The sequence below is a fragment of the Danio aesculapii genome, chromosome 16, assembly GCF_903798145.1.
Source record: "Danio aesculapii chromosome 16, fDanAes4.1, whole genome shotgun sequence".
Taxonomy (NCBI): Eukaryota; Metazoa; Chordata; class Actinopteri; order Cypriniformes; family Danionidae; genus Danio; species Danio aesculapii.
Window position 1 is genome coordinate 31,454,636 of NC_079450.1, and position 23,453 is coordinate 31,478,088.

General features: G+C 38.4%; 2 protein-coding genes across 2 annotated transcripts in view; both read left to right on the top strand.

The window, feature by feature from the left end:
• Window positions 1-11,967, top strand: part of si:ch211-79k12.1 (uncharacterized protein LOC568891 homolog) — a 32,361-nt gene extending 20,394 nt beyond the window's left edge. The window contains exons 6-7 of the mRNA XM_056475145.1: window positions 6,481-6,619; window positions 11,230-11,967. Of these exons, the coding sequence (XP_056331120.1) occupies window positions 6,481-6,619; window positions 11,230-11,317 (227 nt within the window). The 3' untranslated portion in view covers window positions 11,318-11,967. The remainder of the gene's footprint in view (window positions 1-6,480; window positions 6,620-11,229) is intronic.
• A 7,704-nt stretch (window positions 11,968-19,671) lies between these two features.
• cadm4 (cell adhesion molecule 4) overlaps window positions 19,672-23,453 on the top strand; it is a 301,336-nt gene continuing 297,554 nt past the window's right edge. The window contains exon 1 of the mRNA XM_056474922.1: window positions 19,672-19,915. Coding sequence (XP_056330897.1) covers window positions 19,837-19,915 — 79 coding nt within the window. The 5' untranslated portion in view covers window positions 19,672-19,836. The remainder of the gene's footprint in view (window positions 19,916-23,453) is intronic.

Here is a 23,453-nt window from a genome sequence, read left to right on the forward strand (position 1 = left end):
AATCAGGTTGATGTCAGAACCCAGAAATGTCTAACGTCAGACAGACTTTGCATTTTGGTTACTTTCCAACGCAACCTAAAAACGACAAAATTAACAACTTGATGTTGTGTGGACGTTACCACTTTGACGTCTATCAGAGGTTGGATTTTAGTTGCCATACCGACGAATAAATGTCCGTATATGATGTCATTATGACATTGGTTTAAGATGTAGGCGCGACATTGGATCTTGGTCACTTTCCAACACAACCTGAAATCAACCAAATATCAGCTTCATTTCACGTCGTAATTGGACATCAATATAACATTGTCCCTAGCTGGTGACCTAAATTTAACTAATATTAACGTCTTATGATGTTGTTGTTACGGAAGCAGACGGACAAACAAGGGGAGTGAGTATAAACAATGTTTATTCCAACAGTAGAGTATTAATGAATATTGATGGAGCGATGAACGGAGTTTAGTGGAACTGATGATCCTCTTTGTCAGGTGGGATGACAAACACTGAAGGATGACCGAATGCACACACCAGAGGACTTGCGGGGAAGACAGACTGACGAGACACACAACGCTGACAGGACACCGGGAACACTGGACAGACTAGAAGGAAACAGAATAAAGTTAAGTATAATTGCTGAGATCGTAGGGGAGTGAAACCTAGGAAGTGGTTCACTCAGAGTCCGCTTCGTAGGAACGAGACCGGACACTGAGTGAAGTGAGGTGTGTGCTTATATAGTGAATGGGAGTGATTGGGTGCAGCTGTGCGTGGTTAATACTCAGGTGAAGGTGCTCGGTGCGTGATGTTGGTGGAAGAGCCTGGCCAATCCGTGACATTACCCCCCTCCCCAGGGCCCGCTCCTGAGGGCCTGAACCTCCGACGTCGTGGTGGTCTACCTCGTCCTCGAGGTGCTGGAAATTCTGGGTGATTGGAGTGGAACTCTTCCATAAGTGCGGGATCTAGTATATCGGATCTGGAGACCCATGACCTCTCTTCTGGACCGTATCCTTCCCAGTCGACGAGGTATTCAAGCTGACCACCACGACGCCGGGACCGTAGGATGTCCTTGACTTGGTAGATGGCCCCTTCTTCTAACATCAGGGGGGGAGGAGGTTCCTCTTCATGGCCAGGCTCTGTGGAGGGAATCAGAGGATCGTGAAAGGGTTTTAGAAGGGACACGTGGAATGTGGGGTGGATTCTGTACTGTGGTGGTAACTGTAATTTGTATGTGACGGGGTTGACCTGTTCCAGAATGGTGAAGGGACCAACAAATCTGGGACTTAATTTTCGGGAGGGCAGTCGCAACCGGATATCTCTGGTGGAGAGCCAGACCTTTTGTCCTGGAGTATAGATGGGGCCTGGAATCCTCCTCTTATCCGATACCTCCTTTGTTCTGCGTACTGCCCTCTGGAGATGATGATGAGCATCGTCCCAGACTCTCTCGCTCTCCCGGAACCAGTAATCCACTGCGGGGACATCAGATGGTGCGCCATCCCAGGGGAAGAGTGGAGGTTGGAACCCTAGGATGCACTGGAATGGCGTGAGTCCGGTGGTAGGTTGCCGCAGGGAATTCTGGGCGTATTCCGCCCAGCCCAGAAACTGGCTCCAGGAGTTTTGGTGACCGTGACAGAAGGTCCGGAGGAACCGCCCCACTTCCTGAATTTTCCTCTCTGTCTGGCCGTTGGTTTGGGGGTGATAGCCAGACGAGAGGCTTACGGTCACACCTAGGAGTCTGAAGAATGCTCTCCATAGTCTGGAGATAAATTGGGGTCCTCGATCCGAGACTATATCTTCTGGTAACCCAAAATTTCGAAAGACGTGGTTGAACAGGTTTTCGGCGGTCTCTAGGGCTGTGGGTATACCTTTCAAAGGAATCAAACGACAGAATTTAGAGAATCGATCTATGATGACTAGAATGCAGGTGTTACCTTCAGACAATGGGAGGTCTGTCATGAAGTCAACTCCTAGGTGTGACCAGGGGCGGTTTGGGATGGGCAAGGGATGGAGTTTACCAGCAGGTAGATGGCGAGGACTCTTTGCCATAGCGCATTCTCTGCAGCCCTGGACGTATCTTCTCACATCCCTCGCCATGTTCGGCCACCAAAAGCGTTGGGATAGCAGCGAGAGGGTGTTGTTGGCCCCAGGATGTCCTGTGCCCAGAGATGTATGGCTGGAATGAATGAGATCTACTCGGATATTCTTTGAACCTGGTCGATATGAGATAGAGAACTGAAATCTGGAGAAGAACAATGACCAACGGGCCTGACGAGGACAGAGTCTTTTAGCATCTTTTAGGTATTGGAGATTTTTATGATCTGTGATCACCTGGAACGAATGTTTGGCCCCCTCCAACCAGTGTCGCCACTCCTCCAGGGCGAGCTTGATGGCCAGAAGTTCTCGATTCCCAATGTCATAGTTCCTTTCCGCCGGGCTGAGCTTCCGGGAGAAATAGGCACATGGATGGAGTAATGAAGGAGTACCGTGGTACTGGGACAGGATGGCTCCCACTCCGGTGGTCGATGCATCCACTTCGACCACAAACGGCAAGTCAGGATCAGGATGAGTCAGCAGTGGGGCTTGAGTGAAGGATTCTTTTAGGTTTTGGAAGGCTGCGGCGGCTTCGGGAGGCCAGGGTAGTGCTTTGGGTTTATTTTTCAACAGGTTGGTGAGCGGAGCGGTGATGAGACTGTAATTCTGGATGAAACGTCGGTAGAAATTAGCAAATCCTAGGAAACGTTGGAGTTCCTTTATGGTTTTTGGTTCGGGCCAGGAGATGACGGAAGTGACCTTCCCCTCGTCCATACGAACCCCTCTTTGATCGATGATGTACCCCAAGAACTGAACAGATGGTGAATGGAAGGAGCATTTTTCAGCCTTGAGGTACAGGCGGTGTTTCCTGAGGGTTTTCAGGACCTCCGCAACGTGGTGGCGATGTTCGGCCTCACTCCGGGAGTAAATCAGGATATCATCTATGTATACAATGACGAAGAGATGGAGGAACTCCCGGAGGACTTCGTGGATGAAGTTTTGGAATACGGAGGGGGCGTTAACCAGACCATAGGGCATGACCAGGTACTCGTAGTGTCCTGTAGGGGTCACAAACCCAGTCTTCCACTCGTCCCCCTCACGTATTCTCACCAGGTTATAGGCGCTGCGGAGGTCCAACTTGGTGAAAATTTTGGCGGATCTGAGTTGTTCCAGGGCCGCAGGGACGAGAGGAAGGGGATACCGGAACTTGACTGTACCTTGATTTAGGGTTCTGTAATCGATACATGGCCGCAGCCCTCCATCCTTCTTAGCCACGAAGAAGAAACTTGAGGCAGCAGGTGACGTGGATGGACGGATATACCCCTGACTCAGAGCCTCATGGATGTACTCCTCCATTGCCTTGGTCTCCGGAAGGGACAACGGGTAGATCCTACCTCTGGGCATAGGAGCATCTGGAAGCAGGTCTATGGCGCAGTCCCATGGCCGATGTGGAGGTAGCTGGGAAGCTCTCTTGGGGCAAAACACATCCTCGTATGAGGAGTAGATCTTCGGGATCTGAATGGATATTTTCTCGACTGGACTTTCGACAGACGTGACGTAGACGGTAAGGGGTCTTCGAATTTGTAAGGGTAGATCAGGAAAACAGCTGGATCGGCATTCTTCTCCCCATCTCTTAATTTCTCCTGTGCCCCAAGAGAGGATGGGATCGTGCTTCACCAGCCACGGGCGCCCTAAGATGATATCCATCGATGCACCCTCCAGAACCAGAAATTGAATCTCCTCTTTGTGGAGCAGTCCTACTTGGAGATTGACGGGTTCACATTTTCGATGGATACGTGCCTGACAATGGATATCTTTGGTTATGGGCTGAATCTGGTAGATGTGCTTCGAGGCTTCGGTGCGGAGCTGGAGGTGGCGACAGAGGGCGTACGAGATGAAATTTCCTGCTGACCCGGAGTCGATGAGGGCTGTGACTGAAACTGAGACAGAAGGGGTAGTTAACTGGACATTAGTGGTGAGAGGATGCATCTTTTCAATAGGAGAACTGAACAAACTCACCACAGAGCGTGCTGGACGAATGGGACAGTCCAGCCTGACATGTCCTTTGGCGCCACAGTACATGCACAGACCCCGGGTCAGCCTCCTCTGTCGCTCGGTGATCGTGAGTCTACCAGATTCGATGATCATGGGTTCTGGTTCTGGAGGGACGGCTGGCTCTGGCGAACGGAGGAGTGCTTGGGATATTGGTGGAGGATCATGCTGGTAGACCCTCAGACGATCGGAACAGCGCAGAGAGTGTTGGATGAACTTCTCCAATCCCATCGTATCGTCGAGGGCGGCCAGCTGTAACCGGAGGCTGGGCTCTAGTCCGAACCGGTAGGTTGTGAGGAGAGATCGCTCATTCCAGCCGCTAGCAGCAGCCAGAGTTCGGAACCTGAGAGCATAATCCTGAGTGGACATGGCTCCCTGTTTGAGATGGTATAGCTGTTCTCCAGCTGCTACTTCAGCATCCGCGCGACCAAAAACCTCCTTGAAGTACTTTGTGAATGACTGAATGGAATTTGTTACCGGCCCAGACTGTTGCCAGATGGTTTCAGCCCACCGAAGAGCCGACCCAGAGAGGAGGGAGATGATGAAAGCGATTTTGGACCGATCTGTAGGGTATAACTCGGGTTGCATAGTGAATACCAGAGAACATTGCAGGAGAAATCCATTGCACTCCTCCGCCCCGCCAGAGTAGGGCGCTGGTCGAGCCATGGGACTGGATGAGTGGATGGACGGTGAAGAAGTGCTCGGTGCTGGTGGTGCTTCGGGAAGTGGAGCAGATGGTAGTAGCATTCTCTTCAATGAATCCACCAACTCCTGAAGGGGATCGTGAGTGCTCATGCTGTTGGTAGTTTAGGGTCCGGTCTTCTGTTACGGAAGCAGACGGACAAACAAGGGGAGTGAGTATAAACAATGTTTATTCCAACAGTAGAGTATTAATGAATATTGATGGAGCGATGAACGGAGTTTAGTGGAACTGATGATCCTCTTTGTCAGGTGGGATGACAAACACTGAAGGATGACCGAATGCACACACCAGAGGACTTGCGGGGAAGACAGACTGACGAGACACACAACGCTGACAGGACACCGGGAACACTGGACAGACTAGAAGGAAACAGAATAAAGTTAAGTATAATTGCTGAGATCGTAGGGGAGTGAAACCTAGGAAGTGGTTCACTCAGAGTCCGCTTCGTAGGAACGAGACCGGACACTGAGTGAAGTGAGGTGTGTGCTTATATAGTGAATGGGAGTGATTGGGTGCAGCTGTGCGTGGTTAATACTCAGGTGAAGGTGCTCGGTGCGTGATGTTGGTGGAAGAGCCTGGCCAATCCGTGACAGTTGTGTGTCTGCTGGGATGGTTAGGTAATTTTTAGCTTCATTTTATTCTCTTGAATAAAAGTCAAATGCAGTCATCATACTGTACCTGTTATACAAGGTAAACATAGTCAATAATTAGCTCTCTAGAGTTAGCTCTTTAAAAAATCTAGGTATTTGGATTGACGAGAGATTAGCCTTTAATATACACATTGACAAGTTATTGAAAAAGCCTAGGCCAAAATTAGTTTTTTTATACCTAAATTGCTTTCCTTATAAGGCCTAAGAAATTAGTACAGAGTACATTTTTGTCTATAATTGATCATGGTGATCATCTATATATGCATGCAGAAGCTACTCAGAAAATACGCTATGTTAGCAATACGCTTTGTCACAGGTGCAGATTCACGGACGCATCACTGTATTTTGTATGATTCCTTAGATTGGTTGTCTTTATATCAAAGGAGAAAATGACTATCCTTTCTTTCTAATTTGCTAAGATTTCACATAAATAACCAACACACTAGATCTGGTTCCTGTATTCGTTTAACAGTCCCAAGGGTATTGTCAGAACTTGGCAAACGTGTTTTTTTCTTTTATGCTCCTAGGGCTTGGAATGACCTGCAAAATCAGCTTAATTTTGACACACTTCCGACTCTGAGCCCTTTTAAACGTCTTCTGTACAACGTCTTAAAGAATACTTGTAATTGGAGGAAGAGACAGTACTGTCTCAAATAAAGGAAATAATAATAATAATGAGATCACATCAGATAATGTTTTTACAAAGTCTGAGGTGAATTATTCATTGTTCTCATGGTACTTATTAAAGTGATGCAAAATGATATTAAGGCTAAAAATCTTAATGTTGTTATTATTTTGACATTATTTTAATATTATATGTTTATTATTATATAAGCACAATAGCAGCCATTTTTCTATTCATTAGATGACATGAAAATTCATCTTTGTAGTCAATAAAAGTCAGGGAATAATTGATATTTGGCTTAAAGTGGGAACTCTGTAATCCGTCAGTTATGTTGTTGTTTAAGGGAGTTCTTGGGGAGTATTTTTTACATATTTATTCATTTTGGTAGCAGATGTATGACATGTAATCTCGTCTTTGTCTCCTAGAAGACGCAGCATGGTATGAGTCAACCACCGGTCGCATTGTTCTGGTGGTTTGTTCCGGATTTGTCCTTCTGGTGGTTGCGGTATCCATGACAACTTACCTCTGCCACAGATCTAAGCAGAGGAAGAGCAAGGGTCCCATGTAAGTATTTCAATCTACCACAGTCATGTTTTCTGGAAATGTCTGCAGTGATTCCTGTTGGCGTTTGACCTCTAGCCCTTCTCTATCCCATCGAGTGTATTACTGTAAGCATCAGTTGATGCACAGTCTCCCGCTGTGTCTTCTCAGTTCCTCAAAGCTGTCCAGGCACACTAGTTTATGCACAAATAACTGGCTCGCTATTCGCATCACTCCCCCAGGCCTAAATCTTTTCCTATTCTGCCCAATAAAACACTCCGTCGTATAACACTCACTCTGTCGTCCTTTCAGTGATAACCGTTCCCAGAACAAAAGAAACCTGTCTAACAGAGTAGCTTACATTAAACTGCTACTTAGTCTCTTTTCCAATGGAAGAACATGTTAGCATAGCAATAATATTTCAGAGCAGAGAACACCATCTTTTGATTCCACTCTGCTAGCTTTACTCAGTGTTCTCCATTGTGATATGCTGTTTTGACAGTGTGTGAAATAAGCAATAGGTACAAGGTTCTGGCTTGATAAATATTGCTTTAATAAAAGCACACTTCAGTTAAAGGCATAGTTCAACCAAAATTTTTAATTTACACGCTATTTTTTCACACTGAGATGGTTCTAAATCTTTATTCTGCTGAACCATAAGAAGATATTTTAAAGAAAAAGGGTGTCTGCGCGGTTTTAAAAAGTATTAAAAGTTGATAAATCAATTATGAGAAAATGAAGGCCCTTAAAAGGTATTAAAAAGTCTTAATCGCATTTTTACAAGGTCTTACATTTTGTTCAAGCGTTGTCCAAAGTGTTTGACCTCAAAAAAGCATAAATATATATATTTTCCTCCTAATATTAGCAAGAATGTGTTCTATCCATGCAATTGGTTCAGGCCGGGGCGTGTCTGGCCAAGCTTTTCCGTCCGGGTGATGTGACGTAATTTGCTACAAACGCGGGAAGGTTATGTGACGCTCTCCACATGTAGCGAAACCATAGAGCAAAACAGACGGCAAAATGGGAAAATGTAAGTTTGCATACTCCTGGTTGGAAAAAGATGAGTTTAAACAGTGGCTGAAGCCTGTCGCCTAAAACAACCGCGTAATTTATAAACAATTTTTTAACAACCGCGAAGAAGTTTTGTTTCTTTCGAGTTTATCTGAGTTCTGTTACATGGTTGTGCTCCATTGATTTATTTAACTACAACTGTCTATTAACAACTGTTAATTAAGTGAAAGGTTTGATACTGATTAGAACTTAAAGTGGCAATAAGATCTTAAAATATTCTGAGAAGGTCTTTAAAAAGGTATTGAAATTACCTTTAGCATTCCTGCATATACCCTAAGAAAGCTGAAAACTGGTAGCTAGTTGCTGTTTTCATTCAATGATGCAAATCTGCATGATGCAAATGAATGATGCAAAACTGGAATGTCACATAAAACATTTGTGAATCGAGTAAAAAAAACAAAAAACAAACGGAAAAACCCAAATCATCACAGTTAAACTGGCACCAGATATCAAAAAGAAAGTGAATTTACTGCAGTAGGAGACACCACTGTGGGTCTTTTTCATATAATAAATTATAATAAATATATAATCTAATAAATATAACAAAAATTTACTTGCGCCTCAAAAGACGAAATGCAATGAACATGCAGAAGCTTTTGGAGACGTGAGACCGCTTTCTAGGAGTGCTAGGAGGTGATGATACTGAACCACACTACTGTCAGAGTACGCCCCCTTGTGGCAGTCACACAGAATATTCCTAATAGCTATCACAGCAGCCCGCAGACCTCCAAGTGCAAGGGATTACACCGCAAGTTGGGTGACCTCCCAAGTGGGTGGTATTTATGCCACAGATAGGTTGGGTTTCGGTCGAGCAATCGCATATGGTCTAGTCACAGAAGTTATTTGTAACGAATTAAATTTTTTTCTGCATACAGAGATGATCGTAACTCCATGCAGCTTCCGGACTATTCTCCATTGGAAATGAATTATTTCTAGTCTGTTGTTTGTCGTGTGCAGTTGAAAGGCCTTCGTTTGTCATATTTGACCGGTTGTTGTTATCTCATCATCAAAATCACGTAATATTTTTGATGCGCATGCTAGGATTCATTTGGTAAATGTGTTTCCCTTGCTATCCTACTCAGTTATCCTTCTCAGTTTCTCCTACTACTGTTATCCTACTCTGTTTTTATGCTCATTTTCAAAATTTATGCACATCTTTACATTTCAGTGAAGCATTTTTTATGCAATGTTCCAAAATGTGCATACAAATAGGTGTATGGAAACATAGCTAATGACATCCACAGTTGGAAAAACATTAACACTTTACAATGAGGTTCATTGGTTAATGCATTTACTAACATGAACTAATCATGAACAACACATGTACAGCATTTATTAATCATATTTGATCATTTACTAATGCATTATTAACATCCAAGTCCATGCTTGTTAACATTAGTTAATGCACCGTGAGTTAACATGAACAAACAATGAACAACTGTATTTTCATTAACTAACATGAACAAATACTGTAGTAAATGTATTGTTCATTGTTTGTTCATGTTAGTAAATGCATTAATTAACATTAACTAATGAACCTTATTGTAAAGTGTGACCGGAAAGACAAATACTACACTATGGAAGTCAATGGATACTGGTTTCCAGCATTCTTCAAAATATCTTCGTTGGCTCTATCAATGGAAGAATGACATTCAAACTATTTGGAAAAAGCTAAGGGTGACTAAACGATCACAGAATTCAAAAATAAAAGTAACAAGCGAGGGGCTGACATTAAAGCTAGAAATATCTTGATGGTTACATACAGTTATACAGTAATTGAGATGTTTATTCAAGAAATTCATCACAAAAGGTGAAAGTACTGAGTACTATTACTCCTGAATGGACCACTAAGTGAATTGGTTGAATGAATGATCACTCTGCCCAATACCTTAATATAGTGCACATTCTGATGGGACAGCAATATGTAATGTCCAAAGTCCAAAAACCTCAGCGGACTTTAAGTGCACACATTTAATCCTATAATTGTGTGTTTTCCAACCCTTTTTGTGGAAACATACCAGCGTGTGCACATGTCTCCTTCATATGATCATCCATTTCAGACGCAGTGTTCGATATTGCACACTATCTGAACCTAGATTTGAATTTGAACTTAAATCATAAGCATTAAAGAAGTATGTTCTAAATATTATATATTAAATTCCTATGTATTACATCATTTTACTTTACTTTACTTTTTTATTGTCCACAAGTGGAAATTTATCTTTGGCTTCACCACATAACCACATCAGCGTTCACATTACACACATCACAGAAATAACAGGCAACACAAATGCATTAAATGTCATCACATATATCACATTAAAAACTCAATTTAAAACCCTATACATACTTAGAACCCAGTGTTTAAAATTCTAATGGCAGTCGGCAGGAAGGACATTCGATACACATTTTTCTTTACTTGAGGTTGCCTAAAACGTCTTTTTGATGGCAAGAGCTGAAATTTTATATTTAAGGGATGGGAACAATCTTCAATAATGACGTGTGCTTTCTGTTTAATTCTCATTGTATACATTTCATTTGGTTGTCTTTGTGCTTTACCTACTATTGCACTGACAATTTTTACTACTCAACACAGTTTTTGCTTTTTCTTAATTGGCAACAGTCAGTACCATGCAATCATGTTAAAACTCACACTTTTAACCAAGTTCTTCTATACCATCTCCAGAACATCTTGGCTATATAATGAGATATAATCTCTGCATTGCTTTTTTAAAAAATGCACTCCGCATTTGCAGCAAATGTTAAGTTATTGCAAATGTTATGTTATTATCACATGACCTGTGTTACGATCCTTGATGAAAATATGTCTAGGGAATTAAAAGGAGTAACATAAAGATGACCAAAGTATAAACTGGAGATCAAAATGGCAAGAGAAGACACGACTACAAATTAGCACCGCAAAAGATGTATTGCTCCCACAGTATTTACAATATTTATAAACAATAAGATGAAGTTGAAAATAACCAAGATAAACCCGGGAGAGGGAACTGAAGTTGCGCTAGCAAAATCAAAGAAATAAATATAACAAAAATATTCCCTTAAACTCCTCCCCAAACCACTAAAATAAGAAAACAATTGCCGCTTCCTATTTAAAGAGCTCTTGGCAGAGAGAGAAGTTGGTGTCACACGGTTGATTTAGATTGGCAGTCCTGTCAGCCAATAGTGCTTCGAAGTAGGCGGTACCTGTGAAAATGATAGGGCCGGTAGAGAGATAGAGAGAGACGGATAGAGACAGAAAGAACATACACGCAAAACTGTGCGGTTCATAACAACCTGCCATTGTCAGTCGCATCTCTTCATTAAATAAATAGATGAATACTCTCCTACTGCCTCCTTGGATAGTTAAGTGTCCATTGAATGCACACTTTATGGCAAGTGTGTGATTTTGGACGCAGTGGGAGTCTCTGTTAGTGAACTGATGAGTGCAAATGTGTAGTGATGGTGTGCCTCAAGGAACAGGCTTAGGAAATATGTCCATAAAGCACCTTATTCTGGCCGATAAAACACTCACTTTGTCATATTTTCTTCTCTCATCCTCTCAGTGATGACCGTTCCCAGAAGAAACCCATCTACAGATCCAGCGTGGAGTCCCTGCCCTCCACTCTTTCTGACAAGCAGCCGCTGGTGTAAAGAGTGAGATTGATGGAGGACTGGAGAGAAAAGAAGACAAGAGAAAAAAGATGAGGGGGTATTGGCTATTCAGAGTAGAAGGGAGTTAATGAGAGTGTTGCACATAGATTTTGTTATGCTCTCGGGTCTTTATTCAGATATGTAATTAGAAGACTGTCTATGGGGGGAATCGAAAAAAGTATATATACAAAGACAGGACAAATGGTGGTTTTATCTAAAGTCCTTTCCAGCATGGATGGCAGCAGTGCTTTTCAACAAAAGGTGTGCAATTTTCTCTGTATTGATTCAACAATCCTGCAAAATTGAGAAATGCTGAAAAGATGTTTTTGTGAGGTGACATTGAACGCTCCTTTCTTCCCACCAGTCGTGGGGTTGGTGTATTTCTTCAAACTGATTAAGATTTCTTTTTAGGAAAACCAGCGTCTGTTAGCTGTACTATCGTTTAGTCAGATGAATAAATTTGGTGGGTATTGCTTTACATAAGTATATAAATGTTCCGCTTCACTTGAAAGACAGTAGATAAGATCCAAACCAACACTGAACCAATTACTCTTGAAGCACTTTCAAACTCTTGCACTTTTTACACAAGTTTGATTATTTTTTTTCCGTATCTTTGAATTTAAAGCTATTAAAATCATTTTACAACATAATCACCCTCCAGTGTTGTTACTGATCCAATTAAGATAGACATTAATGTATGCTCAACTTTGCTTAGAAATCTCAAGAGAGTTCATCTCTATGTAAATGCCATTGCTTCTGTTTATAAAAAGCTCTTTTTCATTTCAGACTTCTGAGCTATAAATAAATACCTGTTCTCAGCCAGACACGTTCTTATACATAACACATGTATTTGCTTGATTTATTGACCATTATATACATACATACATACATACATACATACATACATACATACATACATACTTGCATACATACATGCATGCATACATGCATACATACAACTGAAGTGAGAATTAATTAAGCTTCTGAATTATTAGCCCCCCTGTTTTTTTCCCCCCCTATTTCTGTTTAACGGAGAATTTTTTTTTCAACACATTTGTAAACATAATAGTTTTAATAACTCATTCATAATAACTGATTTATTTTATCTTTGACATGATTACAGTAAATAATATTGTACTAGATATTTTTTAAGACACTTCTAGTTTAAAGTGACATGTAAATTCTTAACTAGGTTAATTAGGTTAACTAGGCAGGTTGGTAATTAGGCAAGTTATTTTATAACGATGGTTTGTTTTGTAGACTATCGAAAACAAAATTAGCTTAAAGGGGCTAATAATGTTGACCTTAAAATGAGTTTAAAAAATGTAAACTGCTTTTGTTCTAGCCGAAATAAAACAAATAAGACTTTCTCCAGAAGAAAAAATCTTATCAGACATACTGTAAAAATTTCCTTGTTCTATTAAACATAATTTGGAAAATATTTAAAAAAGGAAAAACAATTCAAAGGGAGGCTAATAATTCTGCCTTCAACTGTATATTTACCTACATACCTACAGTGCTCAGCATAATTATGTACACTCCATTTTGAAAATGAATATTTTTCTCCATCTCTCAGTTAATAAAGACAATGTATTTTGGTGAATTTTAACAAAACAGATTTATTAAACAGATGTATTTATTAAAATAAAATTGTCACCAAACATATTTAGAAATTGAAAGAAAATACAATTAAATTCAAGCAAAATGTTGCAAAAATAAATTACAACCTACAAAATTTCAACTAGATTTTTCTTCTTTTTAAAATGTTTCATTCATTCATTCATTTTCTGCCACTTTTCTGGGGCTGGGTCACGGGGGCAGCAGTCTTAGGAGAGAACCCCTTAGGAGAGACTTCCCTCTCCTCAGACACTTCCTCCTGCTCTTCCGGGGGGATCCCAAGGCGTTCCTAGGCCATAGTCCCTCCAGTGTTTCCTGGGTCTTCCCTGAGGCCTCCTCCTGGTGAGACATGCCTAAAACATCTCCATAGGTAGGCGTCCAGGAGGCATCCAAAACAGATGCCCGAGCCACCTCAGCTGACTTCTCTCGATGTGGAGGAGCAGCGGCTCTTCTCCGAGCTCCTGCTGGGTGTCAGAGCTTCTCACCCTATCCATAAGAGTGCGCCCTGTCACCCTTCGAAGGAAACTCATTTCGGCCGCTTGTATCCGAGATCTTGTCCTTTCAGTCATGACCCAAAGCTCAAGACCATAGGTGAGAGTAGGAACATAGGTTGACCGGTAAATCGAGAGCTTTGTCTTTCGGCTCAGCTCCTTCTTTACCACAACGGACCGGTATATCGACTAATCTAATGTATATGCACAAATATAATATTGTATAGCTTCCTATTAAAAATATGAATTAAAAAGACAGATTTGTGAGGGGTGTACTTATATATGCTGAGCACTGTACAGGCATACATACATTTAAAAATCACATGAGCAGAACTAGTGATCTGTGTGACTATCATGTGACTTGATCATTGCTTCTCATAATGCTCTTTCATAACAGATCGACAAGAAGTTAAACGCAAAATTGTCCATTTTTTTTGTCATTGTCATTGTCATTGTTTTCAATCACTCAATCAGCGGATCCCTGGCTGGGTCAATTGCCATTTCTGTGTGAAGTTTGCATGTTCTCCCCTTGTTTCCTCCTGGTGCTCCAGTTTCCCTCACAGTCCAAAGATAGCGGTACAGGTGAACTGAATAAGCTAAATTGGCTGCAGTGTATGTGAGTGTGTGCAAGAGTGTGGGTGTTTCCCAGTGTTGGGTTGCAGCTGGAAGGGCATCCACTGCAAATACATGTAAGTTGGTGGTTCATTCCACAGAGGCGACCCCTGATTAATAAAAAGACTAATCCGAAAAGAAAATGAACGAATGCATCAGTGGATTACATACAGTAATGAAGTTAAAGGAGATTTCACACTGCAGGAACACTTTTATAGTTCTTAGAACTATATATTGGCAGAAGTCAGCCTGCTGGCATATTTACACTTCAGGAACCAGGAATGTTGTAGTAGTAGGAACTCTTTTTTTTGGGGGGGGGGGGGGGGGGGGGGGACTAGTTAGTTTCTACTTCAGAGTAGGAACTAACCTGGCACAATAGGAACAACTGGTGACCGAAGAGAAGGACTGAAGCTAACCAGACTTGTCAATGGAACCACAGAAATTCATATTGTAAAAAATAATGCTTCATTTTTATTCTGGGCTGGTATTATACCCAGTGGGTAGTAACTAAATATACAATATTTCTGTCAAGTCCCTGAATAAAGCTGGGAATGTGTCAGAAAGCTCTTTGAATACAAAAGAAACGGGAAAAATATATCCATAAAGGCCTCGAGGCAGTCCTGAGGTGTTCTTTCAGAATGTACAATATCTAATCTTTACATGCTGCCACAAGCCCAGCTTGGTTTGACATTTCCACAAACAACATGAACTGGAATTGCCCGCACTATAACCACACACCACATAACCACAAGTGTGTTTCTTAATTTTACCCTCCAATGCTTTAACCTTAGCAGTTCATCACTGCAAACATTATCATAGCCGCTCATTTCATTTCTTCTGTCTGCTATATTTGTGTTTCATTTTGTGTGGCTTTTATTGCCATTGTGCGGCTGACCAGAAGCCACCATTAATAACTGTGTTTGGTGTGCTTTAACGATGACAGTTCATTACCGGAGGTACATGGAATGGAATACAACAATATTATTACACAAATTATTCAAGATTTCTCGTCCTCCACAGTGGTTATTCACAAAGTCCTTGAAAAAGAGGAAATAATTGCACGGTAAGCTCTTTGGAGTAGCAAAACTTAAAATGGCTATGGAGCTAAAAGGAAAACTCCCCCCTTTTTAATTTTGCTTTCTCTTGGGGATCTTCAAAGTAAATGGCCTGCAGCAGAAAAATCTCCAAAAGGGTCAAACGTTTCACTTTTACATCATCTAGATAATGGATGTTCATAAAAGAGAGCTCTGCATAATAAATCCTTTAAATGTATATACTGTTTTACTGCAGTTTTTTAGTGCTTTTTTAGTGCTTTCATGTCCTACACTTCTGATTTATAGAAACCCTCTTTTCCCCGAACACTGTTTACTTCGAAATGGTCCCAAACATCAAAAAACATTCATTTGCTGCATAAATACTTTGGTTTAAAATGCCAATTCACTTTGGATTTCTAAACAGCGATGTGTGAAAGCTATTTTTTTAACGTCTTAGGGTACCCACCTACTAGGGTGCTTGTCAACATTCATAGTTTTTTCTCATTAAAGTGGCTTGTGGTTTCTGACATGTTTTTGCTTTCAAATTATTTATGCTTTGACCAAATAATTTCAAAAGGTTTGATGCGTGCTGGCCAATTATAAACCACCCTGGCAACCGTGAGTCACTGTACTGTACGTTGAAAAAAAGAAGCAAAGCAAACTATTATTTTTATCTTGAATAGGTGAACAAATACTGTGCTGTAGAAAACTCTTCAGTTTCTGGCTGCTCTTTTCTAGCTATAATCTTATAAGTGGCTTTTTGAGTAACTATAATTGGAAAAAGCAGTTATATCTCTAATATTAAACAGTAAAAACAAAACATATTTTCAGGGAGTTTTGTTCTTTTTTCTGTTCTTTGGCTGTTATTACTAGACATATTTCAACATCTGAGATTCATTTTTAATAATATGTGGTACGTTTAAAATTAACCTGACTATCTAAACTTGTTTCTCCAAATACTTTATAGGGAAGATTCAGAGTTTAAAACTCTTTAATTTATTTTTTATTTTTTTGGTGGGTGGGTGGTGGGTCCTCATTTGCAAATCATTAATATTTATAATAATTTGAAAATCATTTTCATAACACCAGCATATACTCACACAAGTATGACGTATGAAGATAGATTCAAACCTAATGGCTGAATTATGTAACCAGGACAGCAGTATTTGTAATAAATGGGCCATGCATTACAATATTACTATGTTTGTTGGCCATAACAATGACATTGATATGTATTTTAGGCTGTTTTGGTCTTTTGTGTATCATAGTTACTAACTTTGTAACCTTTTACAGTCAGGTTACATTTGTTAACATCAAATATAGTAGCTATTAATTTTAGTTAATGCTAATTTCAAGACTAACATAATGAACTAAATCGATTTTCTTTTTGATAACCATTCACTATGAACAGCTTATATGTTAAAATATGTTTATTAACTAAGGCTTACAATTATAAAATAACATAACACATGTATAAAAACTTGTAAACAAATGGGAAAATGTTAGCATACAACAATTCATTATGTTTTGATTTATTGAATATATTGATTTATATGTTAGCTATCTTTTACATGTTTTTTTTGTGCTGCATATTTACTATTAATTTTATAGCCCTTTATAATAAGGTTATATTTGTTCACATTAATTAACATAAAAATGGTCATTAATTTTATTTGATTTTCTTTTTAATGATGCATTAGTAAACATACACTTACACAGCTGTAGGTTTATTAGCTAATGTATAAAATAATTAAATATTGCTTATTCTTACAAAATGTTAACAATACATTATAATGCTATCTAACTGATCTTGTGGGAAAGCATACAGGCGATTCGTTATATTAAAGAAGCATATAATAAAGAATAACATAAAATAAGCATAAAATAAAGAAGCAAACAGATGTCCTGACAGAAAATGACAGGAAATGTTCTGTTTATTTACAGTTGAAATTTTAATAATTTTTCAGATATTTCCCAAATGACGTTTAACAGAGCAAAGAAACTTTCACAGTATTTACTATTATATATTTATTTTTTTCTGGAGAAAATCTTATATCTTTTAGGTTAGCCGGAATAATTTTATTTTTTTTAATTGTTTAAATGATTTTAGGGTCTATATTATTAGCCCCCTCAACAACCCCACCTGAGAAATACAGAATAAATCACTGTTGTCCAATGACTTGCCTAATTAAACCAACAGTATTGGAGTATCTTGCAAAATAACAAGTCAAATATTATGTACTGTAATCATGGTAAAGACAGAATTAATTGGTCATTAGAAATTAGTTAATAAAACTATCATGTTTATAATGTGTATAAATATATATTTTCTCGGTTACTTGGGACATATTTTAAAAAAATAAGGAACATTTAACAGGAGGGCTAATTTTGCCTTCAACTGTACAACAAAAAAACATGTTTTTAAAATATTTTTTTTAAATTGTAATTTATAATCAATCAGTCAATGCCATTCATTAATTAAACAATTATTTATGCCAGGATAGCATGCATTTTTTAATATAGGTTTTTTGCAATATTATGTACTGTAATCAAGGTAAAGACAATATAAATTAGTGATTAGAATATATAAAAACTATAAAACTTTATAATTAAAAAAATAATAAAACTGTACAGAATGTGTTAAAATAAATGAATATTTTCTCGGTTAAACAACACTTGGGACATATTTGAAAAATAGTTTTACAGGAGATCTAAATTTTGCCTTCAACTGTATATTAAGCATGTTTTAATGCATTTTAAAATGTACTTTATAATTAAAAAAAGCAATGCCCTTCATATTACTTTATGCCAGGACATTATGCATTTTTAATATAGATTTTGTTTTGCAATGTTGCTCAAAGACCAAATATGTGACAACATTCAATCAGTGAAGTTCAAAAGTGTTCTATAAGAGTTTCATTAATGTAGCCTAATATATTGAGAAAAATATGAAGTAGCATGACGACAACTAGCCCTATAGCATCCTCTGTGCCAGGGATAGGGAACCTATGGCTCTCGAGCCACATGTGGCTCTTTGACCAAAAATACGTATATATATAATTATTTAAAAAAATATAACCGTCACTAGAAATCAGTTTCTTATCAAAAATACAATTACAATTCCCTCTTTATTGTAATTTTTACAGCATAATGAATAAGAACTCTGTTAACAATAAAAGGACGTTCTTTCTTCATTCATGGACTTGCTCAACGTTATGCTTAATACTTGTTTATGTTTGAGTTGTGCTTGGACATAACCGACATTACGGTTTTGTTTAAACCTGTATTATTTATAGTAGTAATACAGTAGCAAATGCATTTTTAAAGAGGCATTTTGAGATGTGTGTATATATATATATATATATACACACACACACATATATATATATATATATATATATATATATATATATATATATATATATATATATATATATATATATACACACATATATATATATATATATATACACATATATATATACACATATATATATACACACATATATACACATATATATATATATATATTCAATATATATATATACACACACATATATATATATATATATATATATATATATATATATATATATATATATATATATATATATATATACACACACATATATATATATATATATATATATATATATATATATATATATATATATATATACACATATATATATATATACACATATATATATACACACATATATACACATATATATATATATACACACACACACACACACACATATATATATATATATATATATATATATATATATATATATATATATATATATATACATTTAAAATATATATATACATATAAAAATACACACACACATCCAAATGGCTCTTTAAAAAAACAATTTGCTAAAAAAATCAGAAATGGCTCTTTGCTGAAATAAGATTCCCTACCCCTGCTCTGTGCCTTCTTATTGAAAACCACGTTGTTATTCCTCGCATCATCACACGGTGTCGCTAAACACAAGCTATGAACTCCCCCAGAAAGCCAACAAATTGTTTTCGGTTTTAATTACGCGAGTTTGAGGAAGATATTAAAGTCGTGCTCGAGCTGCTTTCATGCCAGCTTGCTTGCTAATGATCGCGTTGATTCTGCTCGTCGATCTGCACACTCCTCACAGCAGAATGAATCACTTTCCAATTCCTTGTTCTGAACGGGTCCCGTCAGTGAATCTGTCATTTATCTCTGACGGATCCCCACACTGCGCGCTAGAGATTCATTAAAAAAGCTCAGTCTTCCAGTAAATTCCAATTATTTATATTTAGAGCGTTCAAAAACTTTATCGATCGCCACTGTAATTCATCAAGTTAATAAATGCATATATGAAGTGGCTCGTTTGGAAGCAAGGACTCATTCCAGCAGAGGCTTTTATTACAGTGTCATGAATACGGCGTCTTTCTGATCAAAAACAAACGGTTATTTATCTTATAATATTAATCATACCCCGCCCTGATTGGGTGTGCGCGCCGGTCATTGTCAAATCCGATTGGTTGTGGCTGAGCCCAGGAAAAACCGGCCCTGCTACATTTTACATTTCATCTTTCATTGAGAGCGTGCATGTGTATGTGTATGTGTGTGTGTGTGAGTACTAGTATGTAACACACAACCGATTCCAGCGAACACTGGAGTTGAGGAAAGACACAACTCGTAGGTGAAAGCCTGCGCGCTCATGTTATTCTAATTCCCATCAGAGGAAGAGGAATAAACTGAGAGATCGGAATAACACACATGATGATGGCATTTTCTTCTGTTTGGAAGTATTGCGCTCCCCTTTCTCTCCTGCTGCTCCTGTCCTACTCGCATACAGGTAAGACTATTTATTCAGGCTATACACACTTCGGAAGTTAACTTGTCATAGACGCGGACTTAAAGGAAACATGTGTAGGGATGTGTAGAATAGTGCGCGGCTTGTGTAAACACACCGTCGTATGCATTTCGCCTACAGCGCGTCAGCATGAAATGTGACAGAAACCACCGTAGAGCTTTTAGACTAAACCGAAATTGGTGTAGCTTCTCCTAAAGTTCTTCTTGGTGTTCCTGTTTTTGCGCTTTTCTGCTATTATCTATGCTAGCAGTCGTTATTTTCTTCATTAGTTTGCGTCACTCACCTGCACCTCAGCTGACTCCGTTTGCTCTAGTAATATGCTTAATAACTGCACATGCACGCGCTTTGTCGATCTTTTTCACGCGTACATGTGTCTTCCTCCGCAGTGTTATTATTATGTTGATGCTCGCACGCGTCATCGTTCAGATTCTACCCGCTGTGATTTCTTCTCTTTGTTGTGTACGTAATGCTCCTTCATTTACCGATGTCCTTTGGGGATGTCGAGGTGTACGTATTGCGACAGTCAGTGCACGAGCGCGGTTTGCCTTACCCGTGCCTCTGTGGATTGTTGCAGTTCGGAGGTCCCGCTCTGGGCTCCTTGGCGCAGGGGTTACTGTCCCAAATCAGTCTCAAATATACAAGACTTGTCAGTGCAATTCCCAACACGGGCCGCGTATTTCATGCTTGCCATCGCATGATAAGTGCATCTGCTGTTGTCTTGGGATTTGGATTTACTCGAGCATCTTGGAGATACTAGCTGGCCGTTTAATTCTGCTCTTCAAGCTGTGCCATCTGTTTATGAGATGAGGCTCAAATTGATAATTATTAAGCAAGAGAGAAAATAGCATTGGATGAAAAAAAAAGAGATTATTAGATGTCTTTTACCAGTGTTGGGTTTAATTGCACCCGTTCTGATATAAAGCCCAGCAGCAAGATTGTGATTTCTACGGATAACCAATTAAAAACTTTGCAGATATATTTGTATATTAGCTTGGATGTCTGATCCTAAAGAAAGGGATTAACGCAAACTCAAAAATACTTTCTTGCTAAATTAAAAGAACTATTTCTCTGTTAGCTCATTTGAAGAAATGTGGATGCTAATCCGAATCATGGTAGTGAACCGAGAGCACTGAAAAATTGAAATATGAACACAATATGGATCATCTAAACCAGGGGTGCCCAAACTTGGTCCTGGGGGGCATTGAGGTAAAGTTGGTTTTATATTCGCACATTCAGACTTAATAATAAAACTTCACAAAAATATTCTTTGCTGATTTTAAATAGTGAAATCATATTATCAGCCAATGACTATCAAAGTACAACATTGTTTACAGTCAAATAAATGGTGTTAATGTTGTTTTGAAGTCATATTTACATGTGATTTTAGACCGAATGTTTAAAGAACCATAGTAAACAATAGAAGGAACGTATCACAAGTTGTCACTGAACGAATGTGCGAATATAAAACCAACGTTACCTCAATCTGGAGGGCCAGTGTCCTGCATAGTTTAGCTTCAACTTCCTTCAACACACCTGCCTGGACGTTTCTAGCATACCTAGAAAGAGCTTGATTAGCTGGTTCAGGTGTGTTTAATTGGGATTGGAACTAAAATATGCAGGCAGGGGTTTGGGCATTTCTAATCTAAACAAACCAAAAATCAATTCTATAAAATGTGATTGTTTTTGTCATATTCATAATGTTGCTTATTACAGTTCAGCATAGACTTTGGAAATGTATCTTCTTGAAGCAGATGCTCATTTGTGAGTGGGATGGAGGAATCTCTTCTGCCGTTTTGACTTATGACTCATTCTGCTAGCGTCTTACAAATTTTATAAGATCTTTATGAGTTTTTAAGTGATGAAAATATCATTGCATGTGTGTGTGTTCAGCTTATCACACAGCACAGTTTTGGATATCAGGTAGGTTCTGTCACAAAATACATATCATAAAAGTACTTCTTATATCTTTAGGTTCATTTCTAAAAACATGACAGCGTGAACACTAAGTTAACCAGGTCTAAATGTTTAATTTAATTTTGGTCCCGATCAAACAATCTGAGAGAATTGAACTGTGTGATTAGACTCTAAATGTGGGTTTGGAAGAGTACAGTATGCTGATAGGAACAAAAAAAAAAAATCAGTTTCTTACTAAAAGTGTTAGACTCCCTCTTTTTTAACCCAATTCCAGATTTTCTTGTTCACTAGGGAGGGAAATGTATTGCAAGGAATCATGGAGAAATTAAAATAGAACCGTTCCATGTGTCCAAATACGCCCACATAACACTATGTAGCATGCAAAAACAAGATGTGAGCCAAGTAGTATGTCAAATTTAATAATATATTCATAAAAGAGGAGTTGAGAGGAATTTGGATATCTTAATACTTCTGGCAAGATTCTGAGGTGTGCTTCTGTACACAGAGGCGGATTTAGTGATTTGGGGGCCCTAAGCAACTCCAGCCTTGGAGCCCAAGTCCTGAAATGCACTCTTTCCACTTTTATTTATTTTTTTATTTATTTAGCTGTTTTTTTTTATATCACTCAATTTTCTTTTCTATGTTTCTTCTTAATGCAAGCTTTATGTTTTAGATGAGTAGTTTACTTAAAATGATACACAATTAAAAATGATAAATATTGTTTATATTTGACTACTGGACTGTTCCATGGTTGGGGGTGGTGGATGTTTCTTTTATAATATTATAATTGCATAATATTACATTATTATAATAATAATATTATATTTGATTGTATATTAAACAATATTTAATGATGTAAAATGTGTTTGACTCTCACTATACACAATATGATAGAAAATGATATTATACAGTATATAGTTTATAAGTATAATTTGCACTTCTAGATATTTATTGGGGGCCCTCAGATGTCCTGGGGCACTAAGTGGTCGCTTACCTTGCTTTTTGGTTAAATCCGCCCCTGGATGTACACTTCATTATGCCATATTGTCAAAATAGGCACGGGCCAGTATAGGATTCTGATGGTATGATAACCTTGTATAAAATATCACAGTTTCGCGGTATTGTGATCACTGCTCTAAAATATATTCTTTTTAAATGTCTGGGTAAAAAACAAAAACTTTTTCCCCTTTGAACACAATATAATTTATTTTGAGAAACATTTATAATATTTTGAAACAGTAAACATGTCAGGCTAAATAATTTAAATGAATTATTTTTATTTTTTTGTTTTTTTTTTCCCACCTTTTATTGAGACATGATAGTGAAGGACAGACAAGAAAGTATTGGGAGCAGAGAGAGGGGAAGGATCGGCAAAGGACCTCAAGCTGGGAATTGAACTCGGGTTGCCGTTAGCACTATGGTGCTTTATGTCAGCGCACTTAATCACTAGACTATTGGCGTCGTTTTTTTTTTTTTACAATTTAAAATGGCATCTTTGGATATATTTTCTGCTGGAGATACTGTTAAAACTGTAAAAAAGTAAATAAAAATTCTTACACATACCTTAGGAATGGTATAGCAGAAAATTTTGACCGTTTTAAAACCT